Here is a 27,685-nt window from a genome sequence, read left to right on the forward strand (position 1 = left end):
ATGTTCGTGTGATCAATTATTTCATCATGATATATATATATATATATATATATATATATTTTGTGGAATTCATAGTTGGAATATTATATTGTATTTAAATTTTGTATTAATGAATTCGAGAAAAATGTATTTTTAGTTTTAATATTTTCAAGACCATTTACCAAATTTACGAACTTTTGGAAAGTCTACGTGATGGGATATATTAATTTTGAGAAATTCTAGAGTTCCTTCTAACGTCATTTTAGATGATGTGAATTTAATTTTTTTTGCTTTAAAAATTATATTTCGTAAGTCACATTTTGAGATAATTTTTTATTTTATTTTATTAAATTCATGTTATACAGAATAACACTAGAAGGAGTTCTAACATTTTTTATTAATTTTGGGATTTGGCTTAGGTATTGTAAAATAATTTATAAGAGATATTTTTGTAAATTTTTCAATAGTTTATATTTAATTATAAGTTTTATATGAGAAAAAAAAAGAATTTGATATAAACTATTAAAAAAACTAAAAAAATATTCTCCGATAAAAAATTAAGTATAAACTATTAAAACAAACTACATCCAAGCCAAATCCTTAATTTTGGATCAGTTTCCAATATTACGGGATTGTTTGGGAATACGATTTTTTTTTTTTTTTGGTACTATATTCAAAATTTTGAATACCGAAAAAATTTATTTTTTAAAATTATGAATTCACCGTTAGTCCTTGGAGTTGGGCATAATTATTTTTCACTCTCTGTGGTTCAAAAAGTTAATGCGAAGTCCTCGTGGTAAACAATAATTACAAATCAGTCACTAGACACATTTTCCATCCAAAAGCTAACAGATTCAATTAGTTCGCCACGTCACACCCAATAGGAAGTGAACACGTGTCAATTACAATAAAAAAATATAAAATATAATAAAAATAAAAATAAAAATATTAGTTTAAAAAAATAAAAATAAAAATACAAAGAGGTGGCTGTGCGCCACCCCCGGCCACCTGTCGGGGTGCGGTAGCCACCCCCTTGTTTTATTTTGTTTTTGTTTTGTTTTGTTTTTTTTTTTTTTTTTTCCGGTTAACCTAGTGGATGGAAAATTTGTAAAGGGAGTGATTCGTAATTATTGTTTATCACGAAAACCTCCCATGAATTTTTTGAATCACAGAGAGAAAAATAATTATGACCAACCTCAGGGACCAACAATGCAATTATTTCTAATTTAGAAAACCTAAGATAAAATTAAAAAAAATTGAATAGAATTTTAATTAAAAAACAATTACAACATATTTTTTTAAAAAATAATAAAATATAATTAAAAAAACAAGTGTTACTCATCATTCAATAGAGTCAAATAGTTGTTGTCGAGCAGTGCTACGGAGAAAAGGAAAAATTCCGGATTTCATCCGGAAATTTGGCTGTACAGTGACATTTTTTTAAAATTACAAAAATGCCACTGTACAGCCAAATTTCCGGATGAAATCCGAAATTTTTCCCTCTCCGTAGCACTGCTCCCCCAGTATTACCCAGTTGTTGTCTAAAGCAAAAGTGCTCATCTGACGTCAAACCGAAAACGACACCTCAAACTTTGTTGTCTAAAAGAAAGCATCTTTAACTCTTCCTACAATGCGCCACGTGTTTCTACGCTATCTTTTTGAATAGTTGATCGCCCCGGATCTTTCGCAAAATATTTAGAGCCCAGCATTAATCTACCTCATCATCATTCATCCGACGTGTCATCAGATTCGTCCACATCAGCAGCCCCCAACTATCACTTTTTCCGTATCTCTCTCTATCTTTCCCCAAAGCCTTGGCTTCACAGTTCCTCAACCGGTCAAGCTGTTTCTTCGACGATAACGAAACCCTAAAATGGTTCAGCTTTTTTTCTTTGAATTTTCTTCCTCGAAACTTCGAACTCTCGACCGTTGGCGTTTGAATCCGCTTCCAATGAGGCTTGGAAGGTATTATTCTTGTTTGAAGCTAGTTTTTCGGTTTGTATTTTTGTGTTCTGAGTTTGAATTTTCTACCGTTGGTGATTGGATCCAGCTCCAACTGAGAGTATAATATATGTCACCGTTTTTTCTTCTGATGTAGTCTTGAATTTTTCTGGAAATGGATCATACCTTCACACTAAGCTTAAAGTTGTATGATTTTCTTTTACTTCTTTAAATTTAAGAATTCGATCTCTGTTAAAGGTGCGTTTGGTTGCTGAAAAATCAGAATATAAGTCTGATTGGTGTTTGTTTCTGAATTCTTTTATGGTCAATGTGAAAAGAGAAAAAGGAAAAGAAATCAGGACTCTTTATGTTTTAAACTGTTCTGCAATTCTGGAAACCAAGAAATGAAGAAATTGTTCCTATCAAATTGCAAGTTATTTCTGATGTCTTTTACTTTCCTACAGTTTTTAAGCAATCAATGGTTTCGCATATGTCCAATTTCTTTTTCTTTTTTCTTTCTTGTTCTCTGCATTACCATTTGTTGGTGACCTTGAAATTTGAGCTACTGAAACCCAGAATGTTTTGAATTTTATGTACACGTATTTCTACTTTTTCTGTTTCCCAAATAATGAAATTTCTAAGACTTGGTTAAATTTTTTTTTATCTCTGGCTTTTGAGACAGCATTAACTTATCATGAGTAATTCCGATTCCATCACACAATCTTTTTGAGTCTGTATCCTCCATGTTTGAGAAATTGTTCTAACTGCATGGCAGATGTTAGCGTTTGGACCCTATAGTAATTTTTTTGCTATATACATATATATTTCTTTTCTGTTACATAATTCGAGGGTTTGATGTTACTCTCAGACAAATATTAAAGGAGTGAAACTTGTGCTGATTTGTTTTAAAATGTTTGTTCTTTTTGTTGGACTTATGCAGGAGTTGTGGATGAGGTTTTTCTGTAGAGGCTAGTATCTCGAAGACAATAGGATTTGCAATCCATCTTTAGGTTTAGAGGAGGTTTTGCCCCGTCTCAATCCATTACCTTTCTCATTATTGGCCTTTTGAATCTGGTTAAAGGACATAGTTGAGATGAATAAGAATTGTGCCGTAATCAAATGGTTGGCGATTTAAATCCCCATATGCTAGATGAGCACAAGGAAGTAAGGAATGGAGTTCTGGGTGAGGGCCAAAGGCTTTTGGAAGAAGGTGAGTTGCAGATTAATGAGGATGTAGAAGACATTGATGATGGGCAGATGGAAGGAGTCCAAGACAAGGCGGAGCCCCAGGCAGTCTTGCAGAGGTTGCAGCAACAGCGTCAAGGGTCTCTGGTTCGCTGGGAGACGTTTCTAACTGTTAGGTCTCTCAAGGTTCTACTAGTGGAAAATGATGATTCGACTCGGCATGTTGTCAGTGCATTGCTTTGGAATTGTGGCTATGAAGGTGATATTGAAGTCATTATAATGTCAAACTTATCAATGAAAACCTCATTTTCTTCTTATGGTTAATATGCTTTCTGATCTATTGAAGTGGTTTATTTATTATGCGTTTCTTTTCTTAGATGAGAGTTCTTGAAGTTGGCATTCATAAGATGATTTATTCTTTTCTTTCTTTCCTTCTTTCTTTCTTTCTTTTTTTTTTTTTTTTTTTTTTTTTTTTTTTTTTTTTTTTTTCAAATGGGGACTATAATTATTTTGGTAACTTTCTATCTCTCTCAAATGCAATATGCTTGGTGGATTAGTATCGGAATGTTGTCATTTAATTATGTGCGTATTGCAAATCCTATGCAAGCACAACAGTTTGTCCTTTCGGTTGTCTCTTCCTAAAGAAATATAACAGTTAATCCACTCTTCGCAGTTACAGCGGTAGAAAATGGTCTACAAGCTTGGAAAATCTTAGAAGATCTTACCACTCATATTGATCTTGTTTTGAGTGAGGTAGTCATGCCTTGGTTATCAGGCATTGACCTTTTAAGCAAGATAATGAGCCACAAATCTCGCAAGAATATTTCTGTGATTAGTGAGTATATTTCTAATACAATTTTTAACTACATAAAAGAAACACAATATTACCCCTCGTTTTTTTAACCGATTGATACTTTTTAACTGCTACACCTGGTGGGTTTTGTGTGCAGTGATGTCATCTTATGACTCTATGAATATAGTCTTTAAGTGCTTGTCGAAGGGTGCAGTTGACTTCTTGGCAAAGCCTATTCGAAAGAATGAGCTTAAAAATCTTTGGCAGCATGTTTGGAGGAAATGCCATAGTGTGAGTTGCTATAGTTATCCCATTTTCTCTATGAAACCATATTGTGGATCAATTGTGCACTTTAAACTACAGGTTGGCTCTTATTTATGCATTTAATTGTCCTTGAGCACCTATTTGGACAATACCAACTAAAAAGAAGGCGTTGATTTTGCTTGGAGTTACGCCATTTGACCAAGTTTGGCCTATGGAGATATTTTTATGTAGCTTTTCGGTTTTCGTCATTTATATACCACTTAATTGATATAGGATCACGAAAAAGTCATAATTTTCCTCTTCTGTTTTGCATTCACTATTCATCCTTTCATCAGTCTAGTGATAGTCGAAGTGAAAGTGGTACATGCACGCAAAAATCCACCAAGTTGAAAAGCGGTGAAGAGTCAGACAACACTGGCAGCAATCATGAAGATGATATTGGAAGCATTGGTTTGAATGTTATGGATGGAAATGACAATGGAAGTGGCACTCAGGTATTACTAACTTTTTTTTTTTTTGGTTTTTGGTAAGTAGATATTAACTAATCTTGAGGTATTGTCTAGCTCTTTGTTCTTTCAAGTTTCAACTTCTGGCTCTACTTATAAAAAAAAAAAAAAAAAAGGTCGGCTCTACTTTCTTTTTTCTCTTTTTTTTTTGGTCTCTTCTTTGTATTTTGGGTTTGCGTTGTATTTTGAGTTTGATTTTCATATGTATTTTGGGTTGTGGGTGTCTTTTTGGGATGGTTGTTTGTGTTAAAGTGTCTCAAATCGCCAAGAGATACATGACCTGGAGACTTTATAAGCCATTGACACCCCTCATCTCTCAAGACGTCTTTTGAGAGTGAGTAAGGCCCATGGACTTTTACATGGTATCAAAGCAGGTTCCTTGGATGATGATGAGTCTTTCCCTCCTGATGTTGAACACGTGTTTGACCAAAAAGTTGCCACACGTGAGGAGGCGTATTAAAGTGTCTCACATTGCCAAGAGATACATGACCTGAGAAGTTTATAAGTCATGGTGTTCTCTCCTCTTTCAAGGCATCTTTTGAGATTGAGTAAGGCCCATTGGACTTTTACACAGTATCAGAGCTTCAGAGCCTTGGACAATGTTGGGCCTTCCCTTTCATTGTACACGTGTTTGGACAATAGTGTCACATGTGAGGGGGCGTATTAAGAGTCCCACATTGCCAAGGTATGCCTGGGTTGTGGGCTTTATAAGCCTTGAGCAAACCTCTTCCTTTAAGGTGCCTTTTGTGGAATAGTAAGGTTCAATGGACTTTTACATGGTATCAAAGCGGGTTCCTTGGACGATGATGGGCCTTTCCCTCCTGATGTTGAACACGTGTTTGGCCAAAAGTTGCTACACGTGAGAGGGCGTGTTAAAGTGTCCCACATCACCAAGAGATACATGACCTGAGGACTTTATAAGCCATGGACACCCCTCATCTCTTAAGGCGTCTTTTGAGAGTGAGTAAGGCCCATGGACTTTTACAGTTCGGGTTTTCTTGCGAGTTTTGGTGGGTTTGTTGGGTTGGGGTGCTTTCGGGGCAGGTTTGAGTGTTTGATGGGGGCTTCTTTTGATTTTTGGACTCTGAGTGTTATGGGTGCTCCTTGTGGGTTTCGAGTTTTAGGGTTGATCCTTGTGGGTTTGTTTGGGTTTTTTTCCTTTTGTGGGCTGGCTTTTGTGGTTCCTGTGTATACTCTCGATGTACTTATGGGTACCTTACGCTTTTTAATAAAATCTTCTTACTTATCAAAAAAAAAGAAAAAAGTATTGGTATTACTGACGCTTGTTCCATTAGATGCACATGAGTTTGCATTATTATGAACAAAAGTTCAAATTTAGGAAAAAATCAAATTTAGTCTCTAGGTTTTGTCTGATTTCAATTTAGTCTCTGAGTTTCCAATTTCAACAATTAGATTCTTGGGCTTTACTCCAAATGTAACAATTCCTTAGTAGCCGGATGAGATGGATTTGGATAGTTGGATAGTTATGGGTTACAGTTGGTATCCAATAAGTTTGTTGTGCACATGTGGGTGATTCCGTTGGCACGTGTAGAAATCAATTAGTCGTTCGGCTGCAGTTTCAGTTGTACTGCCAATTAATACTTCTTGCCTTGCGTTTCATTACTTGTATATAGCTATAAATAGCTGTGAGTTGGCTGATAGGAGGTATCTTTGATCATTGTATTGTTCTTTGAACTAGAGGAGATTATCACTCTCGAATGTTGCTAAGGAGACTGGCACTCTCGAATGTGGCCGAATCAATATAGTTTCTTGAATTCTATTCTTCCATAACTCATCACTTTCTTTCCATTAGTATTCCATTTCCATTTACAAATCCCTAAATCAAACCCTAGAAATTCCTAAAATCAGTAACAGTAAATCAGGACTGTTACAAGTGGTATCAGAGCTTACGATTCTTCAACTACCGCTTCCCAATCTTCCATTTTCCCTTAGAAATTTTTTACAATTCTCAAATGGATCTTCACAAATTTGATGGTTAGAATCTTTTGGCTTGGATGTTTCAGCTTCACCAATGTTTCATCTATTATAATACTCCCAGTGATCTTCACAAATATATATATGTTCGCCTCATATCACATGGAAGGTGAGGCTCTAACTTGGTTGGAAACAATGGAAAGAAGTGGAGTCTTTACAATGGATGCTGATTGGGATAATTTTGTGCAGTTTTAAATAGGTCATTCCATCAACCTACCGTCCAATTAATTGACAACATGCCATGTCAGAACACTAAGTTGATAACATGTGGCTCGCGTTTGACACGTCATGTGCCAACTATAGATTCCACGTGACAGATTTTGTGTGATTTCAATGTGGCTCAGAGTCATTGCTCTCGAACAATTTACATACCCATTGCTGTTGAATGCAATGGCTTAGCTTTTCTCCTACTTTGTCTTGTAATGTGTGTGTGGAACAGACATATTATAGCCATGCCTTCATCATATAGCACCATTGTTTTCCAACTCAGATTATGCATGAATAAAAGTGAGTGGAAATTCTACAGTATCTCCTAATTATTGTCCTCCCACATCTCATAGAGTAGAAATATCTTCCACTCCCACACACTAGAGACCCTTATATCTTTAGTCAACATTGTCCTATTAAATTGAACCCCTCACATTTTCAAGATGCTGCATATCCTTTCTTCCCTTTATAACAGCTAGAGAAATTTCCCTTGACACCAACAACTTCAATTCTTTCTTTTCTTTTCTTTTTCTTTTTGTGGGCCCAACAACTTGGCCTTTGAAACAAGCAGTGGCAACTGAAGTTTACAGCTAATGGGTGTGGCATGTAGCCTTGTGCTCAGATTCCCTACTGGATAAAATGCCATTGTGGTGGAAAGAGACTCAAAGAAAAATTTGTGCTTGGTTGCACATCAAGAAACTGCCACTAGGTGTTTCGCACAGTTTAGCTTTTCTCCTACTTTGTCTTATAGTTTGTGTGAGGGGTGGCCGGCCACCTTTTATATTCCCAGTGTACTAAGGGGCGCCTTATGCTTTCAATGAGATTGGTTTATTACTTATAAAAAAAAATTGTTTTCTCTTTATAGTTGTGTTGCCGAACCCCAAGGGGTTGGCTCAAGTAGGAAGGGCATTGATCTTTGTGGCAGTCCCATGAGGTCTAAGGTTTGAATCCCCTTTGGTGCAAACAATTTATTGGGGCCAGCCCACCGGGGAAGCCGGAGTATTACTCGATCCAAGTGGAAGGGGCGCTTTACATTGGTCCGAGGTTTACTTGACGGGGGTGGGTACACGAAGTGGCCCTGCCTTGAAAGGATTCCTCGTCATAAAAACAAAATAGTTTGTGTTGCCATATCTCATATTAACGCACATAAGACTTTTACTACATCTCACCTACTTTGTAATGATTAAGTCAAGAGTCCTAGTGAATCTCATGATAGGCATCCGAATGATAAGGCATGAGAAGATAAGTTTAGGAAGAAGAGTTCTAGTTGTATATCAAGAGTTAGAGTTATCTATCTAGGTTTGTATCAGAATTAGAGTTAGAGTTATCTTGTAAACAACCTTATCATGTAATCTCTATATATATCAATACAAGCTCACTTAGATGAGCAAGAGAGAATACTGATTCATAAACCTAATATTCCTGAGTTTCTATATGGTATCAGAGCTAAACATAGACTAACGTCTTTTTCTCTCTCCATCATTATGTCTCAATCTGGTTCTACTACATCTTCCAACGCCTCATCACCACCCCACACCATGAATCCTTCCTCTTCCAATGTCATCTTTACTATCCCTAATATGAACCACTCATTGAATATGAAGCTCTCCAACGGCAGCTCCACAGGTTGGAGAACTCAAATTCTGGCTTACATCAGAGGCCAAGATGTGTATGGTTTCCTGGATGGCACTTCTCGACGTCTAGTCTAGACCATCCCCAATACCAGCACCGATGTTGGTGCGCCCATCACCATGGCCAACCCGGAATTCCTTGCCTAGTGTCAATGGGACCAGATGATCCTCAGCGTACTAATCTCCACGCTCATAGAGCCCCTCGTTGTTCATGTCGTAGGATGTGCTACTGCCCATGATCTTTGTACAACATTAGTCACCATGTTTGCCTCCCAAGCACGATCTTGTGTTATGCAAATTCATTACCAACTTGCCACGTCCAAGAAAGGTAACTCCTCCATCACTGAATATTTTCAAACTATCAAGGTCATGAGTGACAACTTAGTTGCTGCCGGACAACATTTGAGCGACTTTGAAAGCGTTTCCTACCTCCTTGCTGGCCTCGGATCATAGTATGATCCCTTTGTTACTTCTGTAACCACTTGTCTGGATCCCTTATCCTTAGATGAATTGTATGGACATCTTCTTGCCCATGAGATGCATGTTGAACATCATCTCTCATCCAATGAGCCATCACCGCCAGCAACTCATTTTTCTGTTCGGGCTCCCATGCCTTGTGGACGTGGCTATCGGGGTTGTGGTTCCCCCTTCAGTGGACGCAGCCCTTATCGTGGACGTGGTTCTCCATCCAGCAACTGTGGTCGTGATTCCTACTTCTCACAAGATCAAGCTTCACCCTTTTGTCTTATCTGCCAGCTTTGTGGAAAGATCAGACACATTGCTCGTAGGTGTTACCAACGCCCTAATACAGCATTAGTGGCTGCACCTCATCCTCAGGTGTTTTATTCATCTCCATCGCTGCCCTCTGAGGAAAATTGGTATCCTGATACCGGAGCCACTCATCATATCACCAAAGATCTATAGAATCTCAACCTGTCTTCCGAGGAATACACTGGCCAAGATCAAATTCGCATAGGCAATGGAATTGGTTTGTCTAGTAATCATATTGGCTTTGCATCTCTTTTTCTCTCTCGTCACAAATTTATGCTCAAACAATTGCTTCATGTTCCCCTAATCTGCAGGAATATGCTTTCGGTATGTCAATTTGTTCTTGATAATTCAGTTTTCTTTGAGTTTTATCCTTCTCACTTTGTTATCAAGGACTGCAAGACCGGGATTCAAATTCATCAAGGCCCACTTAACAATGGTCTTTATCAACTCTCTCCTTCGTCTAGGTCTTCATCAAAACCTCAAGCACTCATTGGTGAGAGGACTACTGCCCATCATTGGCACAAATGCTTGGGACATCCAGCCTTGCGGATTGTCAACCTTGTTCTATCTAAAAATCATCTACCAGTCTCCACTCATAAGGCAATCACTCCTTGCACTGCCTGCCCCCAAGCCAAGGGCCATCAACTGCCATTTTCAATTTCAAATTCCAGTATTTGTAATCCTTTAGAACTACTTTATTCAGATGTTTGGGGTCCTTCCCCAACTCTTTCTATCAATTGCAATCGCTACTATGTTTCGTTTATTGATGCCTTTAGTTGGTTTACTTGGGTGTTTCCCATTCAATCTAAATCTGATGTTATATCTGTCTTTATAAAATTTCAAACTATGATTGAACGCTTACTTACATCAAAATTAAAAGTATACAAACTAATTGGGGTAGAGAGTATCGCAACCTCAATAAATATTTTCAATACATTGGAATTGTTCATCGTGTTTCCTGCCCCCACACACATCAACAACAAGGGTGCGTTGAAAGGAAACATCGCCATCTCATTGTCACAACCTTAGCTCTACTTGCTAATAGCTATCTTCCCAAAACTTTTTGGGATGAAGCTCGTCTCACTTCATGCTATTTAATAAAGAGGTTACCCACTCCCTTGCTGAAAAATCTCTCTCCCTTTGAGCAACTCTTCTCTCGTTCTCCTGACTATAAATTCCTTAAAGTTTTTGGATGTGCTTGCTTTCCTAATCTCAGACCCTACAATTCACAAAATTTTTCCTTCTGCTCCAAACAATGTGTCTTCTTAGGTTACAACTTGCATCATAAAGGATACAAATGTTATCATCATGAATCAGGTTGCCTGTATATCTCTCGTGATGTGGTGTTTCACGAAACTGTTTTCCCCTTTTTCTCAAAATCATCACCGTCTATTCCATGTACCCCACATCCTATCACTTATAGCTCATTCTCCCTTCCAATACATCCTCCATCCTCTCGGGTGCTACTCCTCCATTCCTCTCATCTTTACCTACTCTTTCCAGCATCTCACACTCACCTTCCAGCTCTTCTTCAACTCACATAGAGCCACAGGTTCAACCTCTAGACTACACCCTATGCGAACAAGATCTTAGAATAATATTAGACAGCTATGGCAACTCACAGATGACACTGTCAAATATCCTTTACCTCAGGCTATACTTTCAGAATCTGCACTTATAGAACCTACTTGCTTCTCTAATGCTGTCAAGATCAGTGAATGGCGCAATGCAATGCAAGTTGAGTTCAATGCATTACTCAAAAATCACACATGGTCTCTTGTTCCTCCAATGACAATCAAGAATGTTGTGGGCTGCAAATGGATGTTTAAACTCAAAAGAAAGGTTGATGGCTCTGTAGAACGCCACAAGGCACGCTTGGTTGCTAAAAAAAGGAAGGGATTTCATCAACACGCTGGTTTAGACTATGGTGAGACTCATAGTCCAGCTGTAAAACCTACTACTATACGAATTGTATTGTCCATTGCATACTCTGCAGGCTGGTCACTCAAGCAAATTGACATTCAGAATGCGTTTCTTCATGGTATCTTGTCTGAAGACGTATATCTGGCTCAACCACCGGGCTTTGTTCACCCAACCCATCATCACCACATTTGTTGTATAAGGCAATTTATGGACTAAAACAGGCCCCCCCTGCCTGGTTCTCTCGCCTAAGTGGACAGCTACTCAAGCTTGGTTTCACTGGCTCCAAAGCTGATTCATCTTTGTTCATCTATCACACAGCATCCGTGACTATGTATTTGCTCATCAACGTCAATGATATTATCATAGCTTCTTCCATTCCTACAGCAATTGATGAACTATTAAAGCTTCTGTGTGTTGATTTTGTGGTTAAAGACTTGGGAAATCTCCACTACTTCCTTGGGGTTGAAGTAATACCTGTGAAGTTTGGTCTCTTGCTCTCTCAACAAAGGTATATTCGTGACTTACTACACAAAACCAACATGGTGGAGGCAAAGCCAATCACATCTCCCATGTCCTCATCTTCGGTTTTGTCAGCTTTCATGGGTGATCCTATGGAAGACCCATCTCTATACCGCAACACGGTTGGCTCTCTCCAATACTTGTTGCTCACTCGGCCAGATTTGGCATTTGTTGTAAATTGTGACCGCCAATTCATGCACAGACCAACTAAAATCCATTGGCAAGTTGTCAAGAGGATTCTACGGTATCTCAAGCACACAGTCTCTCACAGGTTGCTACTTCACAAGACTTCTACTACATCTCACCTACTTTGTAATGATCAAGTCAAGAGTCCTAGTGAATCTTATGATAGGCATCCGAATGATAAGGCATGGGAAGATAAGTTTAGGAAGAAGAGTTCTAGTTGTATATCAAGAGTTAGAGTTATCTATCTATGTTTGTATCAGAATTAGAGTTAGAGTTATCTTGTAAACAATCTTATCATGTAATCTCTATATATATCAATACAAGCTCACTTAGATAAGCAAGAGAGAATACTGATTCATAAACCTAATATTCCTGAGTTTCTATACTCATGATAAAGTTTTAGCCTTGTGGCAATATTTGTGTGGTTAAATCATGTTGGTTATAGTAATAATGACTCATCTCTCGTTTGTTAGCTTAAATAATCTAAAAATCACCAAGCATGAACACAAGCATGAAATCCAATTGATAACTTTAAACTATAAAGTTTATCATATGCACAAAGAATACAAACTTAAGCTTCCCATAAAAACTCCTATGAGGTATTATGCCTCATATTTAGGCAATTATTTTGTACTACCAAAATAGTAAAATTTGACGCATTTAGAAGATGCAAACGAGCATAAAGAACAAATGAAAAAAGAGGAGGAAGGGGAGGGGCTAATAGGCTTGAGAAATTTCAGAGGGATTTTTATGGGGTGGAATTGGGGATGAGTTTAAGTTCCATTTCATGAACTGGTCGAGAATTTGTACTCCGATTAAAGCAGGTGGTTTGGGGGTTAGAAACTTGATTAAGTTTAATCGAGCTCTATTAGGAAAATGGTTGTGGTGTTATGCTATGGGGGGGAGGCTTTGTGGAGATTGGTGATAGATACTAAATATGATAGTTTAAGGGGAGGTTGGTGTTCTAAGGAGGTAATGGGGCCATTTGGAGTGGGAGCGTGGAAATATATAAGGAGGGGGGGGGGACTTTCTCAAAATTTGTTAGATATGAGGTGGGTGATGGACCAAAGGTTAGTTTTTGGCATGATGTGTGGTGTGAGGATCAACCATTGCAGATATCTTATTCGGATTTGTTCAGTATTGCACGTAGAAAGGATGCGTGGGTAGCAGATCATATGTAGTTCTGAGATAGGAATATCAAATGGAATATAATTTTTACTAGATTGATACAGGATTGGGAGGTGGATGTGGTCTTTTCTTTCTTTGAGATGTATTCACTCGGAGTAAGGCAAGGAGATGTCGATAGAATATGTTGGAGCCCATCCAAAATGCGCAAGTTTGAAGTGAAGTCATACTATCATGCGTTAACCATACCTACTGGCTCCCATTTTTCTTGGAAGAGTATTTGGAAAGTTAAGGCTCCTTCGAGAGGCGTTTTTTGTGGGGATGATGGCATTAGAGAAAATATTGACTTTGGATAACTTGAAGAATAAGAATGTTATGGTAGTGGATTGGTGTTGTATGTGTAAGAAGAGTGGGGAATCACATTCTTCATGTGAAGTAGCAAGAGATTTATGGAGCTCACTTCTCAATCTGTTTGGTGTTGATTTGGTTATACCTAGAAGGGTGAGAGAGTTATTAGTGAGTTGGGGAAGTCAGATGGGGCGTGATAGTATTTTGGAAGTTTGGAGGTTGGTTCTGTTGTGTTTAATGTGGTGTATTTGGAGAGAGCAAAATACACGGAGCTTTGAAGATATGGAGACTTCGGTGGTAGAGCTGAAAATGATTATGTTTAACGCTTTATACACATGGATAGCAACACATCATAGCTTGCGTTTTTCTAGTTTTTCTGATTTTTTGAACTTTTGTTCATCTTTTTCTTCTGCTTAGGGGGTTCTATTTATGTGTACAAGGTTGTGCCCCTCTGTGCTCTTATAATGAGATTGAATTACTTATATATATATAAAAAAAAAAAAATCAGTAATTGGTCACCAAGAGGAGGCACCCTGGACATTTGGTGTGGTGGCAGAATACCTTGGCTTGAGGAGAGAGTAACATAACTTGAGAGGGAGAGAGGTAAAGGCATAACAATGATTTTTGCTAAACCTCCTCTTGAGTGAGCTCCCCTTGAAGCATGGAATGAAGCAATTGATTCACTTCTTTTCAAGAGATCAGAATGGAAGGTATCCAACCTTGCATAATTAGGATACATGTCTAGCTTAGTGAGCCCTTTCTCTAACTACTGAGCCAAGACCCTTAATCCATCCCAAAGAAGCCCCAGTATCTCAGTACTACTAGCGACATGAGTAATTTTGGAATCCACTAGGACAAGAGAAACTTTCTTGAGTAAATTTATTGAAAAATATCAAAATAATAATGTTAATATAAAGTTAGGTACTGGTATATTTAAAGGTTATGATGACCCAAAACACTAGTTGACTCTTAATTAAGGAAATGTACTCATTGACTTTCAGAAATAAGGAAAGAAAATATAACAACTAAATCAAAAACCTAGCTGTTGCTTAAATTTCGTGCACTATTCGAAGTTCATACAAACTTCACTTTGAACATGACTTTCTGTTTGACTTGCATTTAAAACCCGCTCGAATGTTGCTCAAACCCAACTGTTTGGGTGACCTCATTAAAACCCGCTCGAATGTTGCTCAAACCCAACTGTTTGGGTGACCTTGTTCAAAGCCCTGTTCAAATGTCACTTCGAAAGCAACTGTTTGTTTGAGCTTGAGACACCCCGGATGAGCTCCATTCGAATGCCTATCAATCTTCCATTGCACCTTGCCTTTTCTTTCCTCTTGTTTTGTTCGAACTGTCCCATGTAATACAGTGTCCCATTTAAAACCCGCTCGAATGTTGCTCAAACCCAACTGTTTGGGTGACCTTGTTCAAAGCCCTGTTCAAATGTCACTTCGAAAGCAACTGTTTGTTTGAGCTTGAGACACCCCGGATGAGCTCCATTCGAATGCCTATCAATCTTCCATTGCACCTTGCCTTTTCTTTCCTCTTGTTTTGTTCGAACTGTCCCATGTAATACAGTGTGAAGGGTCCCCAGCGTCATAGCTTGAGGCCATTGCCTCTCTTGATACCAACAACATAGAAATGCTTTCTTCATTAAGTTTTGTTGCTCTAAGATGTCCATATAAGGAGCATAGAGTCCTCAATGTTTCTTTAGTAGGAATTTTGCCATGCTGGAAAATGTGCAGTGTCTTAACTGTTTCTAGCGTAATTATCAAATTTTTACCTAATAAATTAATAATAGATCCAGTAAGGATCAACTCATTCGTTCACCGGTTAAATTGTCAGGTCGATGGTTGACACGCTAGCTTTTTATGTAATAAATACTTTTAAATAGAATTACTATCATTCGAGAATTTTTAAGATCAGTGGAGCCAGTTGTAGTATTCATAAATATAATTTAATGCAATTCTGTTAATTGATTAGGTTTAGTTTGATTTTATTTATTTTTCTTTGGCTATTTGGGATGCCATGGAAGAGGAATTTCTGCGTGAGAAGATGATAGCGCGTCAGAAATTGAAGGGAAAGAGGGAGTTGCTGAATTTGCAAAGTTCCGTTAACTATGGTGTTGCTTCTGACTCCTCTAGGCGCAAGAAAGGAAAGGGCCTCAAGTTGTAGGGTAGTGTTCTTTAGAGGGCCTTTGGGTTGTCTCTAGGTTTCTTTTGTGGGTTGTTTTGGGTTTTTTTTTGGGTTCTCAGGTTTTCCTTTTGGGGTTTTTGGTGGGTTTCGGGCTTGGTCCTCTTGGGGTTTTTTTGGGTTTTTTTTCTTTTTTTGTGCTGGCTTTGGCTGCTCGTGTATACCCCCGGTGTACTTAGGGGCGCCTTACGCTTTTTAATAAACTTACTTATCAAAAAAAAAAATTTATTTTTCTTTTTTGTAATATTTTTGTCTATCTAGTTATAAATTAACAAATGAGTGCCTCCAACCTAATGGTATCCCTTTAGTTTTGGATTCAACTCATAATAGCCACAAATGTTATGACGTATATTGTTATTAAAACAACAAAAGTAAATAAATTCACAATAATTTAACATGATATCTGAGCAATTAGTCTTTAATTCGAGCCTTGATACTCTAATCAACCTCCATTTTTTTTTTTTTAAGAAAAAAAAAGTGAGGGGGGGAGTAGAGCATGAGAGTCTTAGAATATTGGTTAAATGATAAAATTCATTATTTCCTACCAACTTAAACATTTGGGACAGTTGGTAATTTATCAAATGCCAAATGGATTTATCAATTTTATGTTTGGTTGCTGGACTTTCCTGGAAGCAGATATTTTAGGAAAATTAAGGTTGTCTGGATTATGGTTTGGGGTAAAAACAACTCAAAAATTTGGTTGGGCTAAGGCTTGGTTGGGCTAAGGTTAATTTATGGAGTAACACAATAACACATTCTCTTTTAAGGCTTACATGAGGTTTGGGGTAAGCATCATGTTTGGTTCTAACAACCTCATCTTGAGCTTGCTACGTTGATGTGTTTATTATCTACCAATTCTCCGACACCCTTCTAAACAGAGGAATTCTGTTTCATCTTGCTCATTATATAGTGCTGACTGCCGAGTTTGTTTCTGTATGCGATAGCCAGACACAAACCTAATGACATTTATGTTATATCCAACTTATTAAATGGTAATCAGTGATGTGCTATTCAAATATCAGTAATTATCAATTATACCATAGCAAATATCCATCAAATAGAGTTATTCCTGAGAAGTTTGCGTCTCTCAGGTTTTTTAACCATATGAGGCGTGTCGACGGGGCTGTTGTGAACCCCGTCGGGGGTTGTCGAGTGCGGTAGGGTATGGAGAACCGGTTTTTTGTGGAGGCTAAGTCCTTCATCTTCTCGGTAGTGGAAGGAACTTTTGTGTTGGGGGTGGCGGAGAAGAGGAAAGACTTCTCAGGGCGGGTTCGGCTGAGTTCGGGTTGCGTTGCTTGGTTATTCTTGATGGTGGAAGAGGTGTTGCAAAATCCGGACTCCGAGGACTTTGTTAAATACTTCAGGGAGGGTTCGAAGGTGACCATCGTTCGGAGAGGTGGAAATAGTTCCAGCCGGTTCTTGGTGGTGACGGTATTCGATGTGGGTGGCTGGAGAGGAATGATTGTGTTTCTTGAAGGCCGTGATGGGTGGGGTTGGGGGCGTGTTTCTGGGGAGCTAAGCAAAGTGCTGGATTTCTTGGGATCCTCGGTGGTGTATCCTTCTAGTGGCACCCTGTCGGGGAAGAGGTTGGGCAAGGACGCGGTTTTTTTGTCGTACGCCTGCGCTTGTCGGTTGGTGGCGGGCCTCGTGTTCAGACGGCGATGGTGGTTTGGTGCAAGGCGGAGAAGATTTTTTCGCTGTATCGGGAGCAGGAGCCCTCTGGGTAATGACCTTGTGGACGACTGCTACACTATGGAGAATTCTTCTTCCGGTCCATTGGGTAAGGACCTTCTAGCGTGTTCCAAGACTCGGCTTGCAGTCGACGATGTTGGCTCCATGGATCGAGGTGGCAGAGGGTGCAGGAAGGTGTGCTCAGAGGGTGATCACGAGTGGGATTGCGACGTTTCGGGGAAGGAAGTTGGGTTTTTCAAGAAGATTCTCGACTTTGTTGGTGATTGGTTGGATCAGGTGTGCAGGCGTCCAACGCATTTGGGTAGGATTTCTTTTGGGTTGAAACCGAAACTGGGTATTTTGGGTTTGGGCTGGTTATTTAGACGTTTGGGGAAGTTTAGACGTTTTGGGGTTTGGTCCTCCTATGCTCGCATGCGGACTGGTTCCAGGAGGTTGAGATTTTTGCCTTTCACTAAGAAGACTAAGCAGTGCGGGTTAGCAAAGAGCAAAGTGCGTCTCCCTCCCAATTTCACCCAAAAGTTGCTCACGGAGAAGACTTTTGCTCCGTCCAGTTTAGCAATTTCAACAGCGTCGTCCACGGTCGCTACTTCTACCGAAGACTGTGCTGGTCCGGTGTTAGTGATTAGCTCTTTATCAGTAGAGACTGGGCTGGCTTCGGTGGGGGATTTTCATCCGGTTTCTTTTGAGGCGGCTGCACCAGGTGCGGGTTATGAGGTGGGCTCGCCGGTTGGGAGGGTTCTTCCTTTCTCTCCCTTGAAAGAGCCCACGTCGAAGCCATTGTTTCAATACAAGCGTAAAGGGAGGAAGCCAAAGTTGGCGATGGGTCAAGGGGAACTCAAAGATGTGGGCTTTCTTAGGTGGGGTTTTCTTAAATCGAGCTCGTCCTCTCTTCCTCCGGCAGATCGTGGTTTCTCTGGAGGGGGTTGTTCTAGTAGAGCTAGTCCTCTAAACTCTACGGGCGGTTCCCAAGCTATTTCTCCTATGGAGTGGTCCTTGTTTTGGTCTTCGATAAGGTCTGGTGACAAAGGCGAAGAGGATAAAACTGTGGCTTTACTATCTGCCCTTGATGAGGAACATAGGAGGTGGGATAAGATTGAAGGATGTGAGCTTTAGGAGCTTAGGGTTGAGTTGTTTTGTGGGATGTTTTTGTAGGGTCGGTGGTGAGGCTGTTGCTTCTTGTATACTCCGTGTGTACTAGGAGCGCCTTACTCTGTTTTTTTCATAAATTTGCACTTATAAAAAAAAAATATCCATCAAATAGATATTATTATTTTTTTTTTAAAAAAGAGTACGAAATAAACACATCAATTAATGAATATCCTTACTTAGTTTAAAGCATACATGAAGTCCACAAACAAACACAAATTAATGGCCAAGTTTACCTTAATGTTACAATATGTAACATGATTGATCACTTTATAATAGTGCAAGTTTTTGGAATCTACAGTTCTCTAACATGGTATCAAACCATGGTTATCTACGAGATTCTTTGTTCAAATCTTAGCAACCCCCATTGTGTTAATTTCTATTACTTTGCATGTGGAATGCCGTTTTTGGTTAATATTGTTGGGTGGGGCCTAAATGGGAAGGGTGTGCTAGTGTTGATGTGTTTTTGTGCATGATATGCTTGTCAGCCCACTTTGTAATAGCTTAAGGGCTTGTTTGGGTGTGCGATTTTTTTATATTGTATTCTACTATTCTTTATTATATTTAAAATTGTGAATACCGAGGAAATTTGTTTTTTGAAATTATGTTTGGTGGTTTAGAGAACCTGAGATAAAATTGAAAAAAATTGGATAAAACTTGAGTAGAATTTGAATTTAAAAAATCCACCCAAACATGTTTTCCAAAAAGAATAAAATATAATAAAAAAACATGGGTTACCCAAACATGTTTGAGATGATGGTCCTTTGCAGTTCATTGACAAAAATAAATAAATAAATAAATAAATAAAAATCTCTCATTCTCAACTTTGGTTTACATTCTAATTCTAATTTCTAGAATTTATTGATTTTACTGCACTAGAACTTTACTAATAATGAGATAATGAGTCTATAACTTCATATTAGATAAGTAAATACTATATATTATTTGGATATCAATCAAGAAATAAGAGAAGCAAATGGTATTTTTCCCTAGTTCAGCTTAGATTTTTTGTTTCATGACACCCTTATATGAGATATTATACATCTTACAATGTAAAAATGATTAAAATGTTAGGACTTAAATGGCCTATAGATATTTATTCATTTAGATGCTAATATGCATTCATATGCATCTAAGTAGAGATGGATAAGTAGTAAGATAAGAGATTCCCGTATGAATATTGCAGAGCTCAACTTTGTTTCTTTCTCTATCTAATATCTTGAAATGCTTTCAACTTCTTGTAACATTCTCTCTCTCTACCTCTCTTTAACGGCGCATGATGAGTGCGTAAGGTGAGTTTGATGTGTGTCTTGGCTGGAACTGGTGGAATCATTTTCTTTCCGACGTTTCTTCTAGTGGAATCATGTCGTTCTCGAGCAGATGGTCGATGGTATCCAAGGATTTTGAATTGGTGGTAGTTGGAGGTGAAACAGGGGAATGCATCCATGAAAATTGCAAAGGAAAGTTGAGGTCTATTCTTATGGATAGAGATGAGATAGCTTGGTGGTACGCATCTTCGAGGAGCTGGTGGTAGTGGAAGACTTGGGTTTTTTGGAATCAAGCTCAACTTGGGTTTCCCTGGATCATTGCTCAGCGCTGCTTTAATAGACACGGTGGTTTCTTGATGGTTGAGGAACATGATGGTGGAAGGACAAGTGGAGCGGTCCTAATTCCAGAAGGAAGACGCGGCAAAGGCTTGGATCTTTTTGGCTCGGCTTTACGTTTGGTTAACGAGCACTTTACAGCTGGAGTTAGATTGGTGGCGGCACTGCCGGTGGTTCAGGCGGTGAGGGGAAGCAGGAAGAGTTACACAGAGGTTTTGACGAAGACATTGCCACTGTTGGAGGAGAGTCTTGGTGTTTGTTCAAGGCAGGTAGCTAGGGTGCCTAAGTGGGTGAGAGAACTTTCGGCGGGAGTTTCCACAGACAAGTCTGTCCAAGCTCTGGCGATCAGCAAGAGGAAGGTGAAAGTTCCGACAAATTTTACCCAGTTTTCGGCGGAAGTAATTCTGGTTCCGGTGAAGATTTCCAATCCTCCAGTGAAGGTTTTCACTTCAAAGCGTGGTCTAACAGTCTCTGAAAAGCAAGCTGTGAAGGGAGGGGTGGCTTTTGACACACTCTTCCATTTTGGTGAAAGCCTCCAGCTCTCCAATATAAGGGAGATGTTGCTGAAGCTAAAAGAGGAAGTAGGCATTGTTTGATGAGGCTGGACTCAGCTGTGGATGGGCCTTTGGGCAAGGAGCATAATCTGAATTCACATCAAACCCAGCCCAATCCTGAAGGAAAATTCACCTCGAAGCAACCCACCAGTGCTTTTAAACCCAATGCTAAGGTTTTTTAAGCCCAAGAGGAAGACTGTGTTTTTTAATGAGAAGTTGCTAGTGGATTCGGGTGTGGGTCAGTAGCCCGACCCAAAAGGCAAGGCCACTGTCATTGGTGGGTCGGCCCATTCGTTGGAATATTTGTCAACCCGGTAACCCAGGCGCGTCGTCGTCTGCTGGGGGATCTCATGTTGTGCTGCGTCCGCCGGTGCGTTCTCTTCTAGTGAGTGATGTGGTGAGTGGTCCGTTGGGCCTTTCGAGCTATCCTTCTGCGGTGGGTCCTTTTTCCAGTGGAGATTTCGGCGAGGATCCGGTGGTTAAGTCGCTTGTGGGGGTCAAGTCAAAGTAGATTGCGCCGGTGAGTGTGGTTCAGGCCGACAATCGTGAAGTGATGCTTCAGAGGACGCCGGTGAGTGAGAGTTTGCAATTTCCGGTGGTCGAGGTGAGAGATTTGGGGCCATGGTCTCTGGGTCTTCTGCGTCTTGGTCAACTGGTTTAAAGTGTCGATGGTTCTTTCTCAGTTTGCTCGGTCTATGTAGAGGGCTAATTCTAGCTTACCAATCGGGTGTTCAGAAGAGGTTGTGTTTCAGGAGAGTGCTCAATGTATTGAAGAAGCTGGCAGTAGGGAGGACTTGTGCGTTGCGGAAGAGGTGGTAGGAGAAGCTTATATTGGTAGGTTGCCTCCTCTAAATACCTATTCCCCAACCTCGAGGGGTCTCTCAGGGCATTCTGATTGGGTTATTCAGTGTGCTAATGAAATTTATCCCATTGTGGGAATCTCGTATGTGGGTCATAAGTTGCAATTGTTGGCCCTCTTAACTTTTCTTGAAGAGGAACGTCGTCTAGATGGGCTGGGTGATTGGTCTAGTAGTGCTATGAAGGGTAAGGGGGAGGTCAAGAATTTGGAGAGTTCAATCAATTACGATGCTAACGGCTCTTGTTCCAGCCGTGGTAAAAGGAAGACAAGGGGGCATCTAGTTGTGTTATGAAGCCAATAATTATTTCTTGGAATGTGAGGGGGTTGAATAAGAGGAAAAAACGTCTTAGGGTTAGTAATTTGCTTAGAGATTAGAAGGTGGATGTTATTTGCTTTCAAGAAACTAAGCTTCATAGTTTATTGCGCAACATTGTGCACAGCTTATGGCGATGCAATCATATAGACTAGTGTACCTTGGATTCAAGTGTGGCCTCAAGGGGCATCCTTCTAAGGACACAATGGTGCTGGAGAAGGTCGATAAGTGTGTGGGGGAGTTCACCCTCGCAGTCTCTTTCAAGAACATTGCAGATAATTTCGCCTGGGCCTTTGCTGGTTTTTACGGCCCGAATTTTGGGTGTGATTGAAGATGTCTATGTGACGAATTGGCTGGCATTTGTAGTTGGTGGAACCTGTCGTGGTGTATAGGAGGAGACTTCAATGTAACGTGCTTTCCCATTGAAAGATCTGGCGAGGGTCGTCTTTGTTTTGCTATGACAGATTTCTCTGACTTTATAGCTAATCAGGGCCTCCCGATCTCCCTCTTGCTTGTGGCTCCTTTACTTGGTCGATTTCTCATGATCCTCCTGTGTGGTCTAGGATTAATCATTTTCTTGTTTCCCATGATTGGGAAGTCCGGTTTCCTTTGGTTTCTCAAAAGAGGCTTTCTCGCCTTTATTCGGACCACTTCCCAATTCTCCTTGATTGTGGTGATGTTTCAAGAGGGAGCGAGTCTTTCAAATTTGAAAACATGTGGCTTAAGGTAGAAGGGTTTGTGGGTCTGGTGAAACAATGGTGGGATTCTTACTCGTTCCAAGGTTCACCTAGTTTTGTTTTAGCTCGTAAGCTTAAGGATTTGAAGTTGGATTTGAAGAAATGGAATGAATAGGTGTTTGGCAACGTACTTCAGGCTTTTGATGTTATTGAAGAAAGTAGGGCCTTATGGGGAGGAGGAGCTTTTGAGAAAGGCTGAGGTTGTTAGAGATTTAGAGAAGTGTTCTCTTGTGGAGGAGGTGAGTTGGAGACAGAAATCTAGGGTGTTGTGGTTAAAGGAAGGTAATAAGTGCACTAAATTTTTTTCATTCCATAGCCAACTCAAATAGAAGGTAATTCTTTGGACTCCTTATTGATTGGCAACACTCAATCCTCTAATCAGATAGAAATCAGCATGCACATCGTCAAGTTCTACCAAAAGCTTTTTACCGAGCAATGTAGGTGGAGGCCTTTGGTGGATGGTATCTCCTTTGATTCTATTTTGGGGTTTGAGGTCAGTTGGTTGGAGAGAGCTTTTGAGGAGGAGGCGGCGGCTAGGAAGGTTGTGTCAGCTATGGTAGGAGATAAGAGCCTCCATGCTTCTATGGCCTTCTTCCAAGCGTGTTGGGATGTTTTGAGGGGGGACATTATGGAAGTGCTTCGGGATTTTCATGGAGGTTTTTTTTTTTTTTGAAAAGAGCCTCCATGCTTCGTTCACTTCGTTTATTCTGAAAATTCCAGGTGCTATTGCTCTCAAATATTTTTAGCCTTTAAGTCTTGTGGGTGGAATTTACCAAATCATTGCTAAAGTCTTAGCAAATAGATTGAAGACGGTTTTGGAGAAGGTCATTTCCAAATCTCAAAGCACCTTTGTCAAGGGGAGACAAATTCTTGATCCTTATTGCAAATGAATGTCTTGATAGTAGATTAAGATTTGGGGAGCTTGGCGTCACGTGTAAAATGGATTTGGAAATAACTTATGATCATGTAAATTGAGATTTTCTTTTGTATGTGTTGAGGAGGTGTGGTTTTGGGGGAAAATGGTACTCTTGGATAGCTTTTTGTGTTTCCTTTGTGAGATTCTCAGTGTTGGTAAATGGTTCTAATGGTTTTTTCAGTAGTTCTCGTGGGTTGAGGCAAAAGGATCCTTTCTCACCCTTGTTTGTTTTTGTGATGGAGGCTTTGAGCCGAATGATTTTTGCTATGGTCAATGGGGGTCTAATTGAAGGCTTCAAAGTTGGCAATGCTACTTTCTCTCATTTGCTGTTTGCCGATGATACTTTGATTTTTTGCAATGCTTGTCCTTCTCAGTTGCGCTATCTTAGAAGTCTCTTACTTCTATTTGAAGCTGCCTCGGACTTGAAGGTTAATTTGGCCATGTCAGAATTAATTTCTGAGGGCGATGTAGATCAAGTGGAAAGTTTAGCCGATATCTTAGGGTGTGTGGTTGCCATTCTGCTGGTGAAGTATCTAGGTTTTCTGTTGGGGGCTTCCTATAAATCTATTCATATTTGGGATGGTGTTATCAAGAAGACTGAGCGTTGGTTGGCCAGCTGGAAAAGGTTATACCTTTCCAAGGGAGGTAGAGTCACCCTTATCAAGAGTACCCTTGCCAACTTACCCACATATTTTTTGTCTCTTTTTCCTCTCCCGGCAAGTGTAGGTGCTCGCATTAAGAAGCTACAACGAGACTTTTTATGGGGAGGGATTGATGATGAGTTCAAATATCATTTGGTGAGTTAGTCTAAGGTTTGTAACCCAATTTCAGAAGGTAGGCTGGGTATCAGAAATTTGGTGATGTTCAACCGAGCTCTGTTAGGCAAATGGTTGTGGCGTTATTGGATTGAGAGAGAAGTTTGGTGGAGAATTGCAGTGGATTCAAAGTTTGGCAGTTTTTGGGGAGGTTGGTGCTCCTAAGAGCCTCCAGGTGCTTTTGGGGTGGGATTGTGGAAGAACATCAAGAAAGGGTGGGAGAAATTCTTAGGCCTACCTAGATTTGAGGTGAGGGATGGGACTATGACCAAATTTTGGCATGATATGTGGTGTGGGGATACAGTTCTTAAGGAAGCTTTTCCTGTTTTATTTGGAATTGCCGTGCGAATGATGCTTCTGTTGCAGATAATTTGGAGCTCTTGGGTGGTTCTAATAAGTGGAGCATGAGTTTTTCTAGAGAAATGCATGATTGAGAAGTGGATGTCTTTGCTTCTTTTTTTAAGGTGTTGAACTTGATCAATGTAAGAAGAGGTAGTGAAGATAGGCTGTGGTGGGTCTCCTCCAAAAAAGGCTTGTTCAAGGTTGGGTCTTTCTTTAGCTCTCTGGCTTGCTCTGTGGGGAGTCACTTTCCTTGGAAGAGTGTGTGGCGGACTGGAGCTCCTACGCGAGCAGCTAATTTTGCGTGGTCGGTGGTTCTAGGTAAAATCCTTACAATGGATAATTTCAAGAAGAGGTATGTTATTTTGATGGATAGATGTTGCATTTGCAAGCGAAACGGGGAATCGGTGGATCACCTTCTTCTTCACTGCGATATGGCTTACGCTTTATGAAGTGTTCTCTTTACTCGTTTTGGTTTGTCTTGGGTTATGACTAGAAGAGTCTTTGACTTGTTTGCTTGTTGGTGGACGTCTGGAAGGCCGATGAGTGCTACTATTTGGAAGATGGTGCCAACATGCTTTCTTTGGTGTGTTTGGAAGGAAATAAATAATAGGTATTTCGAGGATTTGGAGAGGTCCTTGGAAGATATTTTAGCTTCGTTTTTTCATACTTTGTATCTTTGGACGGTGGCTTTTGTGTCCCATTTGTCGCTTAGTTTTGGCGTTTTTTGTTCGTTTTTCGCTTTTTAGTTAGGTGCTTTCTGTTGTATACTTCTGATGTACTTAGGGATGCCTTATGCTTTTAATAAGACTATTTATTACTTATCAAAAAATATCGCAGAGCTCTTGGACAAAAAGGGCAATAGAAGTTGACAGCCCGCAGCCAATGTCACTATGGGAACAGTTAGCTGATCATCCTGAAAGCACTTGTGCCCAGGTTATTCATTCAAGGACTGAAGCATTTGGCAACAACTGGGTGCCCATGATCACAACAACAGAGTGTGAACGGCAGGATAATGAGCTCGGTATGCATTACTCTGTTTGTAGCAATCACAATTTGACATCAGTCTGGTATATCTCTACTTTTTCCTACTTTCTACTACTTCATTTCAATAATTAGACATTGTTGTCATGGGCAAAGGCTTGGAGATAGGAGTATCTAGAATTCCATTGCAGCTTGAAGACCTAAGTTCAAAGGGGTTGACCAAAATAGCCAGTACTGATGGAGAAAAAATTTCTGAAATAAAATCAAAGAAAGATGATGAGAAGCTGCAGAAAGGACAGGTGGGGCTTGACAGTGTGAAACCAAATGGTGACTTGAGGAACAAAGTTGCTGATCTAATGGGTCTGATCACTAACAGTACTGATCAAAAGATAGAAAGTGTTGTCAGTGACATCCCAAATGGTATCTCGAAGGTATCTGACATGAAAGTTAAGGCTCTCTTTGACAATAAGGAAACAACTTACCTTGAGCTCAGTTTGAAGAGGCTGAGAGATGTTGGAGATACTGAGACCAGTGCTCAAGACCAAAATATTTTGAGACATTCAGAACTTTCAGCCTTCTCAAGGTATAGGGGCACTTCAAATTCAGATTATATACATCTTCTGACCAGACAATCCTCCAAATTCAAGTTCATGACAATTCTCTTACTTGCAGGTATAATTCTGCTTCAATTACTAATCAGGCTCCAATCAGGAATGACAATAGCTGTTCTCTTGATAATAGCACAGAGGCAGCTAAAACTGAATCAGTGCAAAATTTTCAATCTGACTCAAATGGCACACATTCCAATCAGGGTTCTTCCAATGGCAGTAGTGACAACAATGACATGGGCTCCTCTACTAATAATGTTTTTGCCAAACAAGTGGCATTCAGTGACATGCCAGTGTCTAAATCTACAGTTAAAAGTCTCCATCCCTCCTCTGCATTCCAACCAGTACAAAGTGGCCATATTTCTCCCCCTCAGCCTATAATACGTATGACTGATGCTGCAATAGCTATCACGGATTTGTCACAAGAAAGTCACATCAACCAGCAGGTCCAAGTGAAGCACCACCATCACCACCACCGTGTGCATAATAACATGCCCCAGCAGCAGCTAGCCAACCATGATGATTTATCTTTGAAAAACATCACAGCAGCAGCTCCACATTGTGGGTCATCAAATTTGTTAAGTGCACCCCTCGAAGGCAATGTTGGTAATCACAGTTTGAATGGAAGTGCCGCTGGAAGCAACCATGGGAGCAATGGGCACAGTGGAAGCACCACAGCTATAAATGCTGGAGGAACAAACATGGAAAGTGATAATGGGATAGCTGGAAAAGGGGGAGCGATCGGTGTAATTGGATTTGCAAGCCGGAGCGGAGATGATCCAAACCGCTCTGCACAAAGAGAGGCTGCTTTAAACAAATTCCGCCAGAAGAGGAAAGAGAGATGCTTTGAGAAGAAGGTAACTGAAATTGTGTTATAACGTTGAGTAGTATTGGAACAACATTTTCTCCAGAAATATTGAATCATCCCTTGAAGACACTATTAGGGGAAAATTTCCCATCATAAACTATATCTTACTTGAAAAACTTCAATATTTTCCAAACAAGCTTGACATTAGACACCCAATGGAATCATCAAATCACCATATATATTTCAGACAAAAAGTCTCTCTCTTTGACTCTATTTCACATTGCCAACATCATTTTTGGCATTCATTTGATATTTATCAGAGCCATTTAAGGGATATGAAAGAAATATCTCTTTACATCATCTTTTTCAGGTCCGATATCAGAGCAGGAAGAAACTGGCAGAACAAAGACCACGTTTTCGAGGACAATTTGTCCGACAGGTGGTGCACAAAAACAAAAGCAATGACATGGATTGCAAACCCAACTTGCCCCTGATCATGCGTATGCAATCTTCTAGATGAGATTGGCACTAGCTATGTATAGGAGAGGGAATCAGTAACCATTGTGATTGAAGACCAAATAGATTATGTAAGGACTCTACAGAAACACCTTGGACTGTATCTTATAAGCACTATTACTTCTCAGAAGGTGCTAACCTTTGAAAGGGTAGTCCTCCCTAATAAAATTCTTCAATTCGGTGTGCTGTTGTATTTCAAGTCTTTTTTACTTGAGTAGATGCAGAAAG

At 39.9% G+C, this 27,685-nt stretch overlaps 1 protein-coding gene across 1 annotated transcript; it reads left to right on the forward strand.

Moving 5' to 3' along the window:
• Nucleotides 1-1,667: 1,667 nt before the first annotated feature.
• On the forward strand, nucleotides 1,668-27,650 carry LOC133864589 (two-component response regulator-like PRR73). The gene is made up of 9 exons (XM_062300972.1): nucleotides 1,668-1,944; nucleotides 2,861-3,364; nucleotides 3,779-3,940; nucleotides 4,056-4,189; nucleotides 4,498-4,656; nucleotides 25,382-25,565; nucleotides 25,682-26,108; nucleotides 26,198-26,990; nucleotides 27,312-27,650. Exons 2-9 carry the CDS (start codon nucleotides 3,040-3,042, stop codon nucleotides 27,459-27,461), a joined length of 2,334 nt encoding a protein of 777 aa, XP_062156956.1. The 5' UTR covers nucleotides 1,668-1,944; nucleotides 2,861-3,039; the 3' UTR covers nucleotides 27,462-27,650.
• Nucleotides 27,651-27,685: the final 35 nt, after the last annotated feature.

This window comes from Alnus glutinosa, chromosome 3, assembly GCF_958979055.1.
Source record: "Alnus glutinosa chromosome 3, dhAlnGlut1.1, whole genome shotgun sequence".
NCBI classification, from domain to species: domain Eukaryota; kingdom Viridiplantae; phylum Streptophyta; class Magnoliopsida; order Fagales; family Betulaceae; genus Alnus; species Alnus glutinosa.

Excerpts from the sequence above, each read along its gene's own strand:
- LOC133864589 (XM_062300972.1), top strand. The coding sequence starts at position 3,040 with ATGGTTGGCGATTTAAATCCCCATATGCTAGATGAGCACAAGGAAGTA. Across the intron at positions 3,365-3,778 it reads TTGGAATTGTGGCTATGAAG|TTACAGCGGTAGAAAATGGT; the intron begins GTGATATTGAAG and ends CACTCTTCGCAG. Across the intron at positions 26,109-26,197 it reads GAACTTTCAGCCTTCTCAAG|GTATAATTCTGCTTCAATTA; the intron begins GTATAGGGGCAC and ends TCTTACTTGCAG.